This window comes from Ctenocephalides felis, unplaced genomic scaffold (genome assembly GCF_003426905.1).
Source record: "Ctenocephalides felis isolate EL2017-DRISC unplaced genomic scaffold, ASM342690v1 CF-g0.4_SCAFFOLD_03573, whole genome shotgun sequence".
NCBI lineage: Eukaryota > Metazoa > Arthropoda > Insecta > Siphonaptera > Pulicidae > Ctenocephalides > Ctenocephalides felis.
In genome coordinates, this window is record NW_020539727.1 from 20,199,036 (window position 1) to 20,215,842 (window position 16,807).

At 26.2% G+C, this 16,807-nt stretch overlaps 1 protein-coding gene across 1 annotated transcript in view; it reads right to left on the bottom strand.

Moving 5' to 3' along the window:
• The window catches only part of LOC113389226 (tachykinin-like peptides receptor 86C), a 47,319-nt gene that overhangs the window by 13,128 nt on the left and 17,384 nt on the right, over positions 1-16,807 (bottom strand). The window contains exon 3 of the mRNA XM_026626287.1: positions 3,086-3,187. Coding sequence (XP_026482072.1) covers positions 3,086-3,187 — 102 coding nt within the window. The remainder of the gene's footprint in view (positions 1-3,085; positions 3,188-16,807) is intronic.

Below are 16,807 nucleotides of genomic sequence, written 5' to 3' on the forward strand. Positions count from 1 at the left end.
TTCTGTTTGCGACAGTAAAAGTTCTTGGAAAAGTTTAAATTCGTGTGTACAGTACAAAAAACCTATTTGAAATGTGTGAAAAGTGTTTATATATTGTAAACTGAGTTGATAGTAATATTTCTTGTGACGTCAGATAATAAAATTAATGAAAAATTTATAAAAAAGTTCAAATTGTGTTAGAATATTTATTTTAAATTATGTTGTTTAAAAAATATATTTTATGTATAGTGTTAATAATAATAAAAATGCATTACAAAAGTGTCCAAAATAATTTTTTATAAAAGCAAATGTACTCATGAAAATACAACAAGAATAAAGAGTAATGTTGCAATCTTTTTTTTAACATTTTTTCAATATTTTTTGTACTAAAATTCCAAAATAATAATAAAATAAAATGCAGTGCGATTTAGTATGTCCAAATAATTGGTATCTAGTACATTGCAAAGTTTAGAATATTATCAATAAAATTACAGTATTTTTATGTATATTACAGTAATTTTTGATTTAAAGCTGATAAAATTATCAGCTACATTTTATTTGTAATAAAATAAATACAAAAATATATAAATAATTGAAAAAAATGTATAAAATTTAAAATTAGTTGCCCTGGGTGTATTTCATCGATTACATTTATCATATTTAGTATAATTATGCTCAGATTTATGTACGATTTTATACATTGCGATATATCGTTGAAAAGTCTATAAAATAATCTACAAATCTGTATCTAAAAACATATAACTGTTAGAAAAAAAATTATATAAAAATAAATTGTTAAACTTTAATATTGAAATCTGTATGTGTGAGCGCCTGATTTTAACTTTAATGCTTTCGTTTGAAATTATATTTATTTTGCTGTTTATATAAATACATTAATGGTGTTATATATCTTTAGAAAGCTGATAAAATTATCTATAATACAGTGTATAAAATTTTGAATATTTTGGAACAAAATTGTCTAGAAAAGTGGTTTAAACTTTTGTACTAAAGCAGAATTATATGTTTTATATCAAGCCCCAAATAAGCATTACCCTGTCCACAAATGATAAAAAATCATTTAATCCAACCAAGTGAATCACAATATATATTATATTACCTATATACAAGTTATTTCCCATAGAAAGTGTTCAATCAGGCAAAAAATTGGCCTATTGGCATAGAATAAATCCTTTTATATACTTTTCTTGTTTATTTTACGTGTTTTCGATATTTAATCAATAAATACACTTAATTAGATTTGTTTGATGGACTTTTGTTTACTTTGCCAAAATATTTTTGGTACACAAAGAATTTGAGGATTGTCTGAAAGAGGTTGAAATAACATAAAATCATATTTAGGTGTTAGATGAGATTGTGCACTGAGGGTTTGGATAAAGAACATAGAAGGAAATTCTTTTTTTTGGCTTCCCAATTTTTTTCTAGAAAATTTTATTCCAAGTATTTTTCAGAATTATATACGTGATTGTAGATAATTTTATTAGCTATCTAACGATATATAATACTAATAATATGTTTATTAAAATTATAACAAAATAAATAAAACTTTAAACCAAAGCGTTCAAGCTAAAGCAATTTGGACGCGATACAAAGATTTTAATGTCAAAGTTTAAAATTTTTTTTTATATAATTTTGTTCTAACATATACAAATTGTTATACACAGATTTGTAGATAATTTTATAGACTTTCCAACGATATATAACAACATATAAGAATACAAAAAAATTAGAATAAAATAAATAAAACTTTAAACCAAAGCGTTGAAGCTAAAGCAATTTGGACACCATACAAAGATTTTAATGTCAAAGTTTAACTATTTTGTTTCATATAATTTTGTTCTAACATATACAAATTGTTATACACAGATTTGTAGATAATTTTATAGACTTTCCAACGATATATAACAACATATAAGAATACAAAAAATTTAGAATAAAATAAATAAAACTTTAAACCAAAGCTTTGAAGCTAAAGCAATTTGAACACCATACAAAGATTTTAATGTCAAAGTTTAACAATTTTTTTCACATAATTTTGTTCTAACATATACAAATTGTTATATACAGATTTGTAGATAATTTTATAGTCTTTCCAACGATATATAACAACATATATACAAGATCGCCAAAAAATTAGAATAAAATATTGATAAATACAAAAAATGTAACCTTTGAAATCTATTTAGATACAAAAGTTTTGAAGTTCACTTATTTTTCCTCAAGAATTTTCTTCCAAAAATTTAAAAACGTTATATGCAGATTTGTGGATAATTTTATAAGCTTATCAACAATATATAATACTATTGTTATATTATAAATATTTTTAACAAATTAATCGTGGAAAAAAACTGCAACCGATAACACTAATATGAAACTGAAATATTAATAAATATCAAAATCCCAACAATTTCCTCATATATTTTATATAAAAATATATATCATTCAACACTTTGTATCCCATACAATATCATATCTCTCATATAAGTTTTACGATTCCTAATAAAACCCCTTAAACCTTTCAACCCTTTTTAGGTCAATAGAATAGAAAATCTCATAGTACATAAGTTTAAATATTATTTATTGACAAACAGAAAAATTGGTCTTTGAAATTCTAGAATATAAAATATTATGCATTTGATATTATATATTGTATAAAAAGGGTTTAAAGGATGTTATTTACATTTTTTTTCAACCCTTGTCATATGCATCAGGAACTTTCATATCAAAAACGTAAAAGATTGCTTAAGAGTGAAATATCAAATTCAAAGTCGTTTTATTCAAAATTTTTATATAGGAGTGTATAAAAGTGTTCCTTAGGAAATGTTGTAAATTGTATTTAGTTTCACCATATCTAACTGAAAAGAGGTAGTTTCTTATAAAATTTTTGAGTTATTTAACAAAAACCAAAAAAAATCCCAAATTTTCCTCCATCTATTTTCCTCCGTATATCTTCACCCCAAATACATAAAACCTCTTCAACACATATGCACACATACGTCAAATTCCCATTACATAATATGTCATATAATTTTGTGAAATATTTTGAAATTTAAATGCAAAAATAAATATAAATTCAGAAATGTGTCACCTGTCGAATGAGATGCCTGTGAGTGTGAAAATGCTCGCAGCTACCGTCACGTTTGCAATAAAGTTGTTTATTGTGCAATACCAGTCGCCGAAGATCCAGTCGCTGGAAAAATAAAAAAAAAATAGTTTTAGTTGAAAATAGTGGTTAAAATTGAGGGATAAGATAGTTGAATGTTTGTTCTAAATTCTAAAAATATTTGCTGCGCAAAAAGTTGGTTTTTAGTACCTCAAATATTAAATACAAAGTGGCAGTTACAAATGAATAAAATCAAAGTCTTGCTTCAGGAAATTGTAAAATATTACATAAATTACAATGAAAAAGTTTTCTAAAACTTATTGTAAACTTTAGCTAAGATTCTATTTTGATTTATAAAAATATTTTTATTAACTAAATGTTGCTATAACAAATTAAAAAAAATTAAATGCGGCCTTAAGTATTTTTTTCATCAATATTGAGTGCAAAAATAAGTCGTTTTGCAGCAAGTATTGCAAAAAAAACAAGTTTTAATAGAAAAATATATGCGATACAATAGATGAAAGTGTTTTCTAAATTTAAAAAATATTTCCTAAACAAAAAATTAATATTTGATATTTAAAATTTAAATTATTTGCTGAAAGTACTACTACATTTGATTTGCTCAGATATCACAAGATAGCAAAAATAATGAAAGTTACAGTATTTGTAATAATATATTTATAAATTTCTCGAATATTTCATTACGGTACGGTAAGTTCCAGCAATTTGCCTTAAGGCACGATGCCATACACCACTAGTTTAATTTGTTCTACTTTTCTGTAAAAATTCCACATTATTTCTCTTAAAAGTTATTTTCTCAAGATGCAATTATTAAATTAACAAAAGAAGCAACTTGCAGATTTAATCTATTTAATAGAACATTGAAAGAAACATTCCAGAAACAGAAAACAAATTAATCGTTCGCGAAAACTTCTTAGTTTTCCAATCAAACTTATACAAAGGGCGAAAATAAGGTAAAAGTTGGCACTTTGGGGAAATTTAATTATATATAGAGATATATACGAGTATAAATACATGCATAGATGTAATAGTTAATATATATATATATATATATATATATATATATATATATATATAAATCTCGTGTCACGATGTTGGTTCGCGATGGACGCCCAAACTACTGAACCGGTTTTAAATTTTATTGGCTCTTCGCTCATCAAAATTTTTAGAAATTTGTAAAAATTATATATTTATATTTTAAATTTGTGTGTGCATATTTATCCAACTTAGGTTATAGGAAATTTTGAAAAGTAAATTTAAAATATAAATATATAATTTTTACAAATTTCTAAAAATTTTGACAGAAAATAGCCAAAATACAAAACACTAAAATGACAAATGCCAAAATTTATGGAAAATTCGAGAAAAAAAGATTTATGATTTTTGAAAAAAAATATTTGACAGTTCAAAAAATATAATTCAAAAACATGTACATATATAGCTATATCCAACATTTATATCCAAATTAGATGAAATGCTATATTCAAAATCACAATTTATAGTTTTAAATCTAATTAAAAATCAATGTTTATAAATTTAAATAAATGTTGACATGAAAAAAAGTGAAATGTCATTTGTCAATATTTATGAAAATAATTATATAAATAGATTTACAATTTATATTTATTTGAAATATAATATTCAAATTATTTCGGATACCAAAACTTCATCAAAACCTTATAGATCAGAGATCACAATAAAAAAGCGACATATTGAATTTAAAATTAATCATAAACAAAAATTTGACATTTCACAAAAAAAATGTTTAACGACTTCAGTAGAAAACAAATAAATTAATTATTCCAAGTTATGTTATAGGCAATATTGCCTAACAAATTATGGATACAAAACATTATTGTAAAATAAATACTATCATTTTCGACCAAAAAGGAAATATTTAGACATTTATAAATTTAGTGCATATTGCATATTTAAAATTGACATTAACTATTTAAATTAATTGCAAAAGTAAAAAATCTGATATTTATATAAAAAATTGTATATTTAGATACTGCCTTGATTTAGACTAATCCACGATACGAGTGAATTAATTTTGGAAGTTTTAACTATTTGTCAGAAAGAATATATTTTATTACAAATTCATATCCATATCAAGTAATAAATAATACTTATTAAATGACATATTATTTATAGACAATATTTAATGCATATTTTAATAATATTTTTTGACATTTGCTAATTCAAAATAAATTAAAAATAATTGAAAACAATGTCATAAATCGGATATTTATGGAAAAATATCAAATAAATATATTTATGTTTCACTTGATTTCAAATAAAGACAAAACTAATTGCTATGCCAAAATAGATAGTATATTCATCTAAAATTATAGTCTAAATATTACAATTTTGATAAATAATCATCCAATATTTTACAATACGAAAATTGATAAAAAATTAATAAAAGTGCCAAAAATCAAACATTTTATAGATTTGGACTCGGATTTCTCAGAACTTTATCCATGTTAGTTTCAGGGATAGTATGAATATCAATTTATTGCCGAAAATTTATATGATAGGTGATTAAAACATTATAGATCAATATAAAAAAGCGACATTTTAAATTTAACATTAATCATAAACAAAATTCTGACAGTTCAAAAAAAAAGAATTTTTAACGACTTCAATAAGATACAAATAAATTAATTATTCCAAGTTAAGTTATAGGCAATATTGGCAATCAAATTATAGATATAAATTATATCATATTATATTAAATTTTGACCAAACAGGAAATATCTTGGCATTTAAAAATTTAGTGCATATTGGATATATGAAATTGACATTCAATATTTTTAAATTAAATACAAAAGTAAAAAATCTGATATTTATATATTCAGATAATGGTACTGCGTTGATTCAGACTAAAATCTAATTTATTCATTGATTTAAAAAATATTTCACTATTTGACATAAATAAAATTAAAATAAACAAAACACTATGATGCGTTGAATTTAATTATCAAAATGTAAAGAAATTTGTGTAATAAAAATAGAACATTATTATTAATATATCATGTATATTATAAGAACTTCTGCAAAGCGGCAAAATATTGTTGATGGCACAACAGCATTTTCCGGGTCAGCTAGTATATATATATATATATATATATATATATATATATATTATTTACAAAGTACAAATTAAATTCACCCCATACGTTACCCGAGACGATCGCTCCACCCAATTTTACTTTCATATATAAAAAGCGCTCAATAAATATAATAAAAGTTTTATTTGAATACTTTAGTACTTTTATTCTTTTAAGAAAGGAAACACTCTAAGAAAAGTCGAAAAGAAAGTCTTTTGAAGCACACATGCCAGAAATTCCATTAGCTCATGACGACACGAGCCAAAAAATAAAAGATTTTGATAAAAAAATATAAAAATCACTTGCATTCTAGAAAATTTGTTTAAATAAATGTTACACTAGATTTAATTTAATTTAGTAGATCTTTAACATAATAAACTATTATTACAAATATTCAATAACAATCTCCATGCAACTATTACCCCCAAAGGTGTGTTTTTCCCCAATTTTGTTGCCGAAACGTGACTTTTCCCTTTCGTAATATTCTGATTATCCGATGGGACGTCCCTGGGTCATTCCAGGGACGTGCATAGGACGTAATTTGTGTACTTTTGTTACGTCTTTGTCGGGGTCAGGATGATGACAATTGTTAAGGAACAGGGACGATTGTCGAGGAAATCATTTTTTTATTGTCGCAGAAAATAAAAAGAGAAACGTGATTTTAGGAAAGGATAGATTTACATAACTTGCAGAAATAGAAAAATTATGAAACATCATGAAAATAATCTTCAACGATCTAGAATAAATTATTTCCGAATATTAATAAATTATTATGACTAACAAAAGGAATGCAATGATCTTTTGTAACTTCTACAAAGTTCGTCTGATGTAAATAAAATATTCAGAAAATTTGTTCAAAATTTAATACTGAATAAAATTGTCTAACATTATAAGACCCTACAGCAACTCGGTATACTTTAAAATTACATTTGAATGCATGCAATTACTTTTGCATATTAAACAAAAATGTTTCTGTTGCAAGGGTTTTAAGTACTTTTTAGGCTACTTTTAAGTACTTTTTAGCTCTATTACTATCTATTATTTACCATAGGTTTTCTAAAAGTCTAGCCGATTCAATTTATGCAATTTAAAATTTGTCCAGACAAGAATTTCAGGCAATTCATCACATTTAAAGTCGAAAACTGACCGAAAGTTTCGTCTCTGAAAGTGAAAGCCTCTTATGATAACATACTCGTATTTTGCATATTGGGGGATCCTTTGCAATTTGTCTGGGAAATAAATTGAGATATAAAGGACTTTGTATTTATTATATATACACCAATTTGAATATTAATTTATTCGAAATTAAAATGACACTCCGACTCTGGCATTAAAATAAATGATAGCAATAGTATTTATAAATCATAGCAATATTATTTATTATTAACATATATAATAATTTTCTTAGCTTTGGAGGCTATTTTTGAGTATACCGAGTTGCTGTAGGTCATCACAATATTTGACAAAATTATTCACTATTTTATATTGAACAAATTTTCTTAACATTGTATTTAAATTACACAAATTGTTTAAAAGTTACAGACGATATAATAAATAAAGGTCCTAATAAGTAATCACATACGTATAGCTAGTTCAGGAGCAATTATTTTATTATACAATTTTCAAATGCAGTTTTAAAGTACACCGAATTGCTGTAGGACTTTGAAATGTTCTAAAATATTATAAATTAGACAGAATTATTGACAATTTTATATTTTATAAATTTTCCTAAAATTGTATTTATATTACACAAACAGTTTAAAAGTTACAGAAGATTTAAGATGTGTATGTGGAAATAAATTGACAATTAGAGTATTAAAGTTTGCAACACGTTTCAGAGTATACCGAGTTGCTGTAGGTCATTACAATATTTGACAAAATTATTGACTATTTTATTTTCAACAAATTTTCCTAATATTGTATTTAAATTGCACAAACAGTTTGAAAGTTACAGACAATATGAGATGTGTATGTGTAAATAAATCGACAATTAGAGCATTGAAGTTTGCAACACGTTTCAGAGTATACCGAGTTGCTGTAGATCATTACAATATCTGAGAAAATTAATGACAATTTTATATTTAATAAAATTCCTAACATTGTATTTAAATTACACAAACAGTTTAGAAGTTACAGACGATATAAATGTGTAGGTGCAAATAAATTGGCAATTAGAGTATTAAAGTTTGCAGCACGTTTTAGAGTATACCGAGTTGCTGTAGGTCATAACAATATTTGACAAAATTATTGGCCATATCATGTTCAACAAATTTTCTTAAAATTGTATTTAAATTACACAAGCAGTTTAGAATTTGCAGCCAATATAAGATGTGTATGTGTAAATAAATCGACAATTAGAGTATTAAAGTTTGCAACACGTTTTAGGGTATACCGAGTTGCTGTAGGTGATTTTGAATAGCCTAATATTCTATTATCTACTGACAAATATTTTAAAAGATATAAAATATATTACCCAAAAACGCATCGTCTTTGTAATAAATTTTATATCTTTTATACCATTTGTTAAAAGAGTTGAACTTAAACTAGTCTTAAGAAAAAACAGAATATTCTATATATTTCTAATGATGAGGTTCGATATAAATTATAATTTTACTATATATAGTACAGTGGGTTTTCTAAAATGATTAATTTATGACCAGGTCATAATAAATAAGTTCTAGACGTAATTTCCATTAAACCAAAAAGACGACCGCATATTTTGAATATTCAAATTTTGTGGCCTGGAACGTCTGCTCTGCTTTTCATACATTAATAGACAGGGGGCTGATGAAAAAAAATTTATAAAACTTTACAGCAACTTGGTATACTTCAAAATTGAGAAAAAAAACGTTTTAATTTTTTATATGGTAAATATGCAATTGTTTACTAAACCTCAAATAAAAAAAAATTGAAATTGTTCTACAACACTAAATGGTGTATTTAGATAACTTTTACAGTATTAAATTATCTACGATTTTTGTTGATATTCTAAAATCCTACAGCAACTCGGTATACTATAAATTTACATTTGAAAACTGCATAATTTTTCTTGCGCCGCACTTGTAACAAAAATAGTTTTTTTGTTTACTAAAGCCTAAATAACTTTTTAAATTGTTCAACAATACTATATGGTGTATTTAGAAAACTTTTATAAAATCAAATTATCTACGATTTTTATTAATATACGAAACTCTACAGCAACTCGGTGTACTCTAAAATTGCATTTGAAAACTGCATAATTTTTCTTCCACCGCACTTGTAACAAAAACAGTGTTTTTGTTTACTAAAGCCTAAATAACTTTTTAAATTGTTCAACAATACTAAATGGTGTATTTAGATAACTTTCACAGTATTAAATTATCTACGATTTTTGTTGATATTCTAAAACCCTACAGCAACTCGGTATACTTTAAAATCTTATTTAAAAACAGCTTAATTTTTCTTGCACCGCATTTGTAACAAAAACAGTGTTTGTGTTTACTAAAACCTAAATAACTTTTTAAATTGTTCAACAATACTATATGGTGTATTTCGAAAACTTTTATAAAATTAAATTATCTACGATTTCTATTATTATACTAAGACCCTATAGCAACTCTGTATACTCTAAAAATCGCATTTGAAAACTGAATAATTTTTCTTGCACCGCACTTGTAACAAAAACAGTGTTTTTGTTTACTAACGCATAAATAACTTTGTAAATTGTTCAACAATACTAAATGGTGTATTTAGAAAACTTTTATAAAATCAAATTATCTACGATTTTTATTAATATACTAACACCCTATAGCAACTCTGTATACTCTAAAAGTCGCATTTGAAAACTGAATAATTTTTCTTGCACCGCACTTGTAACAAAAACAGTGTTTTTGTTTACTAAAGCCTAAATAACTTTTTAAATTGTTCAACAATACTATATGGTGTATTTAGAAAACATTTTCAATACTCAATTATCTACGATTTCTATTAATATACTAAGACCCTATAGCAACTCTGTATACTCTAAAAATCGCATTTGAAATCTGCATAACTTTTCTTGCACCGCACTTGTAATAAAAACAGTGTTTTTGTTTACTAAAGCCTAAATAACTTTTTAAATTGTTCAACAATACTATATGGTGTTTTCAGAAAACTTTTACAAAATCAAATTATCTACGATTTCTATTAATATACTAAGACCATATAGCATCTCTGTATACTCTAAAATTACATTTGAAAACTGCATAACTTTTCTTGCACCGCACTTGTAACAAAAACGCGCATAATTTTTCACACATTGCGGTTTTAACAAAAATAGTGTTTTTGCGCACTAAAGCCTAAATAACTTTTTAAATTGTTCAGCAATACTATATGGTGTATTTAGAAAACTTTTATAAAATAAAATTATCTACGATTTTTATTAATATACTAAGACCCTATAGCAACTCTGTATACTCTAAAAATCGCATTTGAAAACTGAATAATTTTTCTTGCACCGCACTTGTAACAAAAACAGTGTTTTTGTTTACTAAAGCCTAAATAACTTTTTAAATTGTTCAGCAATACTAAATGGTGTATTTAGAAAACATTTTCAATATTCAATTATCTACGATTTCTATTAATATACTAAGACCCTAAAGCAACTCGGTGTACTCTAAAATAGCTTCAGAAATTATCTCATTACGATTTTACTCCCAGATCTCTATCTATCTTTAATGTAAATTTGTATTTACATGTTGTAAATCAAACACGAAACTAAACTACTAAACTAATAAAATTTTGTTTGGGCTATCGACTAATTTAACTAATTACATAATTTCACAATATTAATTACTTTTGGCAAGTTGCTGCAGGCGCTAATAATTATATACTTTGGATAAAACAAACAGCATGGAATTAAAATGTACATGTAGTGTTTAAATGTACATTAGTAGAATTGAATCGATATAAAATTATATGGATGAGGAAATAATGTATATATATATATATATATATATATATATATATATATACGTGTATATATATATATATATATATTACATAAGAGCATTAGCAATTACTTTCATCCCAAAATAGCCCCATTGTCGTCCTTTTTGGTACAGAGAAAGGAAATTTCTTTAGGAATTTCCTTATTCAAAAAGCGGGAACAATTATTCAGAAACCATAAATAACCCAGAAACCGGTTTCCTCTTTTTCACTCAAAGACATTGAAGAATTTTCCTAAGAAAAGCTTCTTGCGATTTTTACATTTATAATTCTTTGAATGCCACTATGGAGCTGAGGAAAAATTATGAAAAGTCGATGTGAAAGATAAAAATACGATTTTAAAAAATAAGGATTTCAAAAATGTATTTTTTTAACATTTGGACTACTCAGAAATAATATTATAAATGTTTTTTATTTAAATTTTGACCTGTATTTATAAGTCTGAACTCATGGCCCTGCTTAGGGCCAATATGAGTCACCTTGATATTCTGACCCGTAATTTTGGAAATATCTTTAAATTTTGAAGAAAATAAGAATTTTTGGATTGTCGTTAAACACGTTTATATCCTGACCCGTAATTTTGGAAATATCTTTAAACTTTGAAGAAAGTGAGAATTTTTGGAATGTTGTTAAACTTATTTAATTTCTGGCCCAGTAATTATTTATGTCTAAATTTATGGCCTTATTCAGGGCTCATTTAAGTCACATTAATCTCCTGCACCGTAATTTTTGTACAAATTTCTAAATTTTGATAAAATGCTGTGTTTTGTTGACTTTTGGGCCAGTAATTAATTATGTCTAAGTTTATGGCCCTATTTAGGGCCCACTTAATATCTTGCCTTGTAACTTTAGTATTTATAAATTAAAAAAAAACAATTGTAAGGTTGTTATTCAGTTTTGTTTAAATTTTGAAGAAAATAAGAAATAATGGATTGTTGTTCAAACTTATTTAATTTCTGGCCCAGTAATTACTTGTGTGTAAATTTGTGGCCTTATTCAGGGCCCATTGAAGTCACATTAATGTCCTGCATTGTTATTATACAACAAATCTCTAAATTTTGAGGGAAAATAAAGTTTTAGAAATGCTGTGCAGTTTTGTTGACTTTTGGGCCAATAATTAGTTATGTTTAAGTTTTTTGCATCATTAAGGGCCCATTTAATGTCCTGCTCAGTACTTTTAGTATTTCTAAATTTTGAAAAAACAAATGTAAAGTTGTTATTCAGTTTTGTTTGAATTTTGAAGAAAATAAGAATTTTCTGGAATGTTGGTTAAAACTTATTTAATTTCTGGCCCAGTAATTATTTATGTCTAAATTTATGGCCTTATTTAAGGCCCATTTAAGTCACATTAATTCCCTGCACCGTAATTTTTGCACAAATTTCTAAATTTTGATAAAATGCTGAGTTTTGTTGACTTTTGGGCCAGTCGTTAATTATGCCTAAGTTTATTGCCCTATTTAGGGCCCACTTAATGTCCTGTCGAGTGCTTTTAGTATTTCGAAATTTTGACAAAAACAATTATAAAGTTATTCAGTTTTGTTTAAATGTTAAAGAAAATAAGAATTTTTGGAATGTTGGTAAACTTATTTAATTTCTGGCCCAGTAATTACTTGTGTCTAAATTTATAGCCTTATTCAGGGCCCATTTAAGTCACATTAATTCCCTGCACCGTAATTTTTGCACAAATTTCTAAATTTTGATAAAATGCTGGGTTTTGTTGACTTTTGGGCCAGTAATTAATTATGCCTAAGTTTATTGCCCTATTTAGGGCCCACTTAATGTCCTGCCGAGTACTTTTAGTATTTATAAATTTTGAAAAAAACAATTGTAGAGTTGTTATTCAGTTTTGTTTAAATTTTGAAAAAAATAAGAATTTTTGGAATGTTGGTAAACTTATTTAATTTCTGGCCCAGTAATTACTTGTGTCTAAATTTACGGCCTTATTCAGGGCCCATTTAAGTCACATTAATTCCCTGCACCGTAATTTTTGCATAAATTTCTAAATTTTATTAAAACGCTGTGTTTTGTTGACTTTTGGGCCAGTAATTACTTATGTCTAAGTTTTTGGCCCTATTTAGGGCCCACTTAATGTCCTGCCGAGTACTTTTAGTATTTATAAATTAAAAAAAAACAATTGTAAGGTTGTTATTCAGTTTTGTTTAAATTTTGAAGCAAATAAGAATTTTTGGAATGTTGGTAAACTTATTTAATTTCTGGCCCAGTAATTACTTGTGTCTAAATTTATAGCCTTATTCAGGGCCCATTTAAGTCACATTAATTCCCTGCACCGTAATTTTTGCACAAATTTCTAAATTTTGATAAAATGCTGGGTTTTGTTGATTTTTGGACCAGAAATTAATTATGTCTAAGTTTATGGCCCTATTTAGGGCCCACTTAATATCCTGCTGAGTACTTTTGGTATTTCTGAATTTTGAAAAAAACAATTGTAGAGTTGTTATTCAGTTTTGTTTAAAATTTGAAAAAAATTAGAATTTTTGGATTGTTGGTAAAATTATTTAATTTCTGATCCAGTAATTACTTGTGTGTAAATTTATGGCCTTATTCAGGGCCCATTTAGTCACACATTAGTTACTTTAATGTCCTTCGTCGTAATTTTAGAACAAATTTCTAAATTTTGCGGAAAATAAAAGACTTTTCTTTTTCCAAACGAATTTTAGAAATGCTGTTTAGTTTTGTTGGCATTCGGGCCAGTAATTACTTATGTCTAAGTTTATGGCCCTATCTATGGCCCACTTAATATCCTGTCTTGTAACTTTAGTATTTTTGAATTTTGAAAAAAACAATTGTTGAGTTGTTATTCAGTTTTGTTTAAATTTTGAAGATAATAAGAATTTTAGGATTGTTGGTAAACTTATTTAATTTCTGGCCCAGTAATTAATTGTGTCTAAATTTACGGCCTTATTCAAGGCCCATTTAAGTCACATTAATATCCTGCGCGGTAATTTTTGCACAAATTTCTAAATTTTAATAAAACGCTGTATTTTGTTGACTTTTGGGCCAGTAATTAGTTATATCTAACTTTATGGCCCTATTCAGGGCCCCTTAATATCCTGCCTTGTAACTTTATTATTTCTGAATTTTGAAAAAAACAGTTGTAAAGTTGCTATTCAGTTTTGCTTAAATTTTAAAAAAATTAAGAATTTTTGGATTGTTGGTAAACTTACTTAATTTCTGGCCCAGTAATTATTTATGTCTAAATTTATGGCCTTATTTAAGGACCATTTAAGTCACATTAATGTCCTGCTTGTAATTTTAGAAAAAATCTCTAAATTTTGATAAAATGCTGTGTTTTGTTGACTTTTGGGCCAGTAAATACTTATGTCTAAGTTTATGGCCATATTTAGGGCCCACTTAATATCCTGTCTTATAACTTTGGTATTTCTAAATTTTGAAAAAAAACAATTGTAGAGTTGTTATTCAGTTTTGTTTAAATTTTGAAGAGAATAAGAATTTTTGGATTGTTGGTAAACTTATTTAATTTCTGGCCCAGTAATTACTTGTGTCTAAATTTATGGCCTTATTTAAGGCCCATTTAAGTCACATTAATTCCCTGCACCGTAATTTTTGCACAAATTTCTAAATTTTAATAAAATGCTGTGTTTTATTGACTTTTGGGCCAGTAAATAATAATGTCTAAGTTTATGGCCCTATTTAGGGCCCACTTAATATCCTGCTGAGTACTTTTGGTATTTCTGAATTTTGAAAAAAACAATTGTAGAGTTGTTATTCAGTTTTGTTTAAATTTTAAAAAAAAACGAATTTTTGGAATGTTGCTAAACTTTTTTAATTTCTGGCCCAGTAATTACTTTTGTCTAAATTTGCGGCCTTATTCAGGGCTCATTTAAGTCACATTAATGCCCTGCGCCGTAATTTTTGCACAAATTTCTAAATTTTAATAAAATGCTGTGTTTTGTTGACTTTTGGGCCAGTAATTACTTATGTCTAAGTTTATGGCCTTATTTAGGGTCCACTTAATATCCTGCCCTGTAACTTTAGTATTTCTAAATTTTGACAAAAGCAATTGTAAAGTTGTTATTCAGTTTTGTTTAAATTTTGAAGAAAATAAGAATTTTTAGATTGTTGGTAAACGTATTTAATTTCTGGCCCAGTAATTACTTGTGTCTAATTCATGGACTTATTTAAGGCCCATTTAAGTCACATTAATTCCCTGCACCGTAATTTTTGCATAAATTTCTAAATTTTATTAAAACGCTGTGTATTGTTGACTTTTGGGCCAGTAATTAATTATGTCTAAGTTTATGGCCCTATTTAGGACCCACTTAATATCCGTCTTGTAACCTTAGTATTTCTGAATTTTGAAAAAAACAGTTGTAGAGTTGTTATTCAGTTTTGTTTAAATTTTGAAGAAAATAAGAATTTTCTGGAATGTTGGTAAATTTATTTAATTTCTGGCCCAGTAATTACTTTTGTCTAAATTTATGGCCTTGCTCAAAGTCTGTTTCTGTCACATTAATCCCCTGCACCGTATTTTTTGCACAAATTTGTAAATTTTGATAAAACGCTGTGTTTTGTTGATTTTTAGGCCAGTAATTAGTTATGTCTAAGTTTATGGCTCTATTTAGGGCCCACTTAATGTCCTTCTGAGTACTTTTAGTATTCCTAATTTAAAAAAAAACAATTGTAGAGTTGTTATTCAGTTTTGTTTAAAATTTGAAGATAATAAGAATTTATGGAATGTTGGTAAATTTATTTAATTTCCGGCCCAGTAATTATTTGTGTCTAAATTTATGGCCTTATTCAGGGCTTATTTAAATCACATTAATGCCCTGCGTGTAATTTTAAAACAAATATCTAATTTTTGATAAAATGCTGGATTTCGTTGATTTTTGGGCCAGTAATTAATTATGCCTAAGTTTATGGCCCTATTTATGGCCCACTTAATATCTTGCCTTGTATTTCTGAATTTCTGAATTTTGAAAAAACAATTGTAGAGTTGTTATTCAGTTTTGTTTAAATTTTAAAGAAAATAAGATTTTTGGAATGTTGGTAAACTTATTTAATTTCTGGCCCAGTAATTACTTGTGTCTAAATTTATGGCCTTATTCAGGGCCCATTTAAGTCACATTAATTCCCTGCACCGTAATTTTTGCATAAATTTCTAAATTTTATTAAAACGCTGTGTTTTGTTGACTTTTGGGCCAGTAATTACTTATGTCTAAGTTTTTGGCCCTATTTAGGGCCCACTTAATGTCCTGCCGAGTACTTTTAGTATTTATAAATTTTGAAAAAAACAATTGTAGAGTTGTTATTCAGTTTTGTTTAAATTTTGAAAAAAATAAGAATTTTTGGAATGTTGGTAAACTTATTTAATTTCTGGCCCAGTAATTACTTGTGTCTAAATTTATGGACTTATTCAGGGCCCATTTAAGTCACATTAATGTCCTGCACCGTAATTTTTGCACAAATTTCTAAATTTTGATAAAACACTGTGTTTTGTTGACTTTTGGGCCGGTAATTACTTATGTCTAAGTTTATGGCCCTAGTTAAGGCCCACTTAATATCCTGTCTTAAAACCTTAGTATTTCTGAATTTTGAAAAAAACAATTGTAGAGTTGTTATTCAGTTT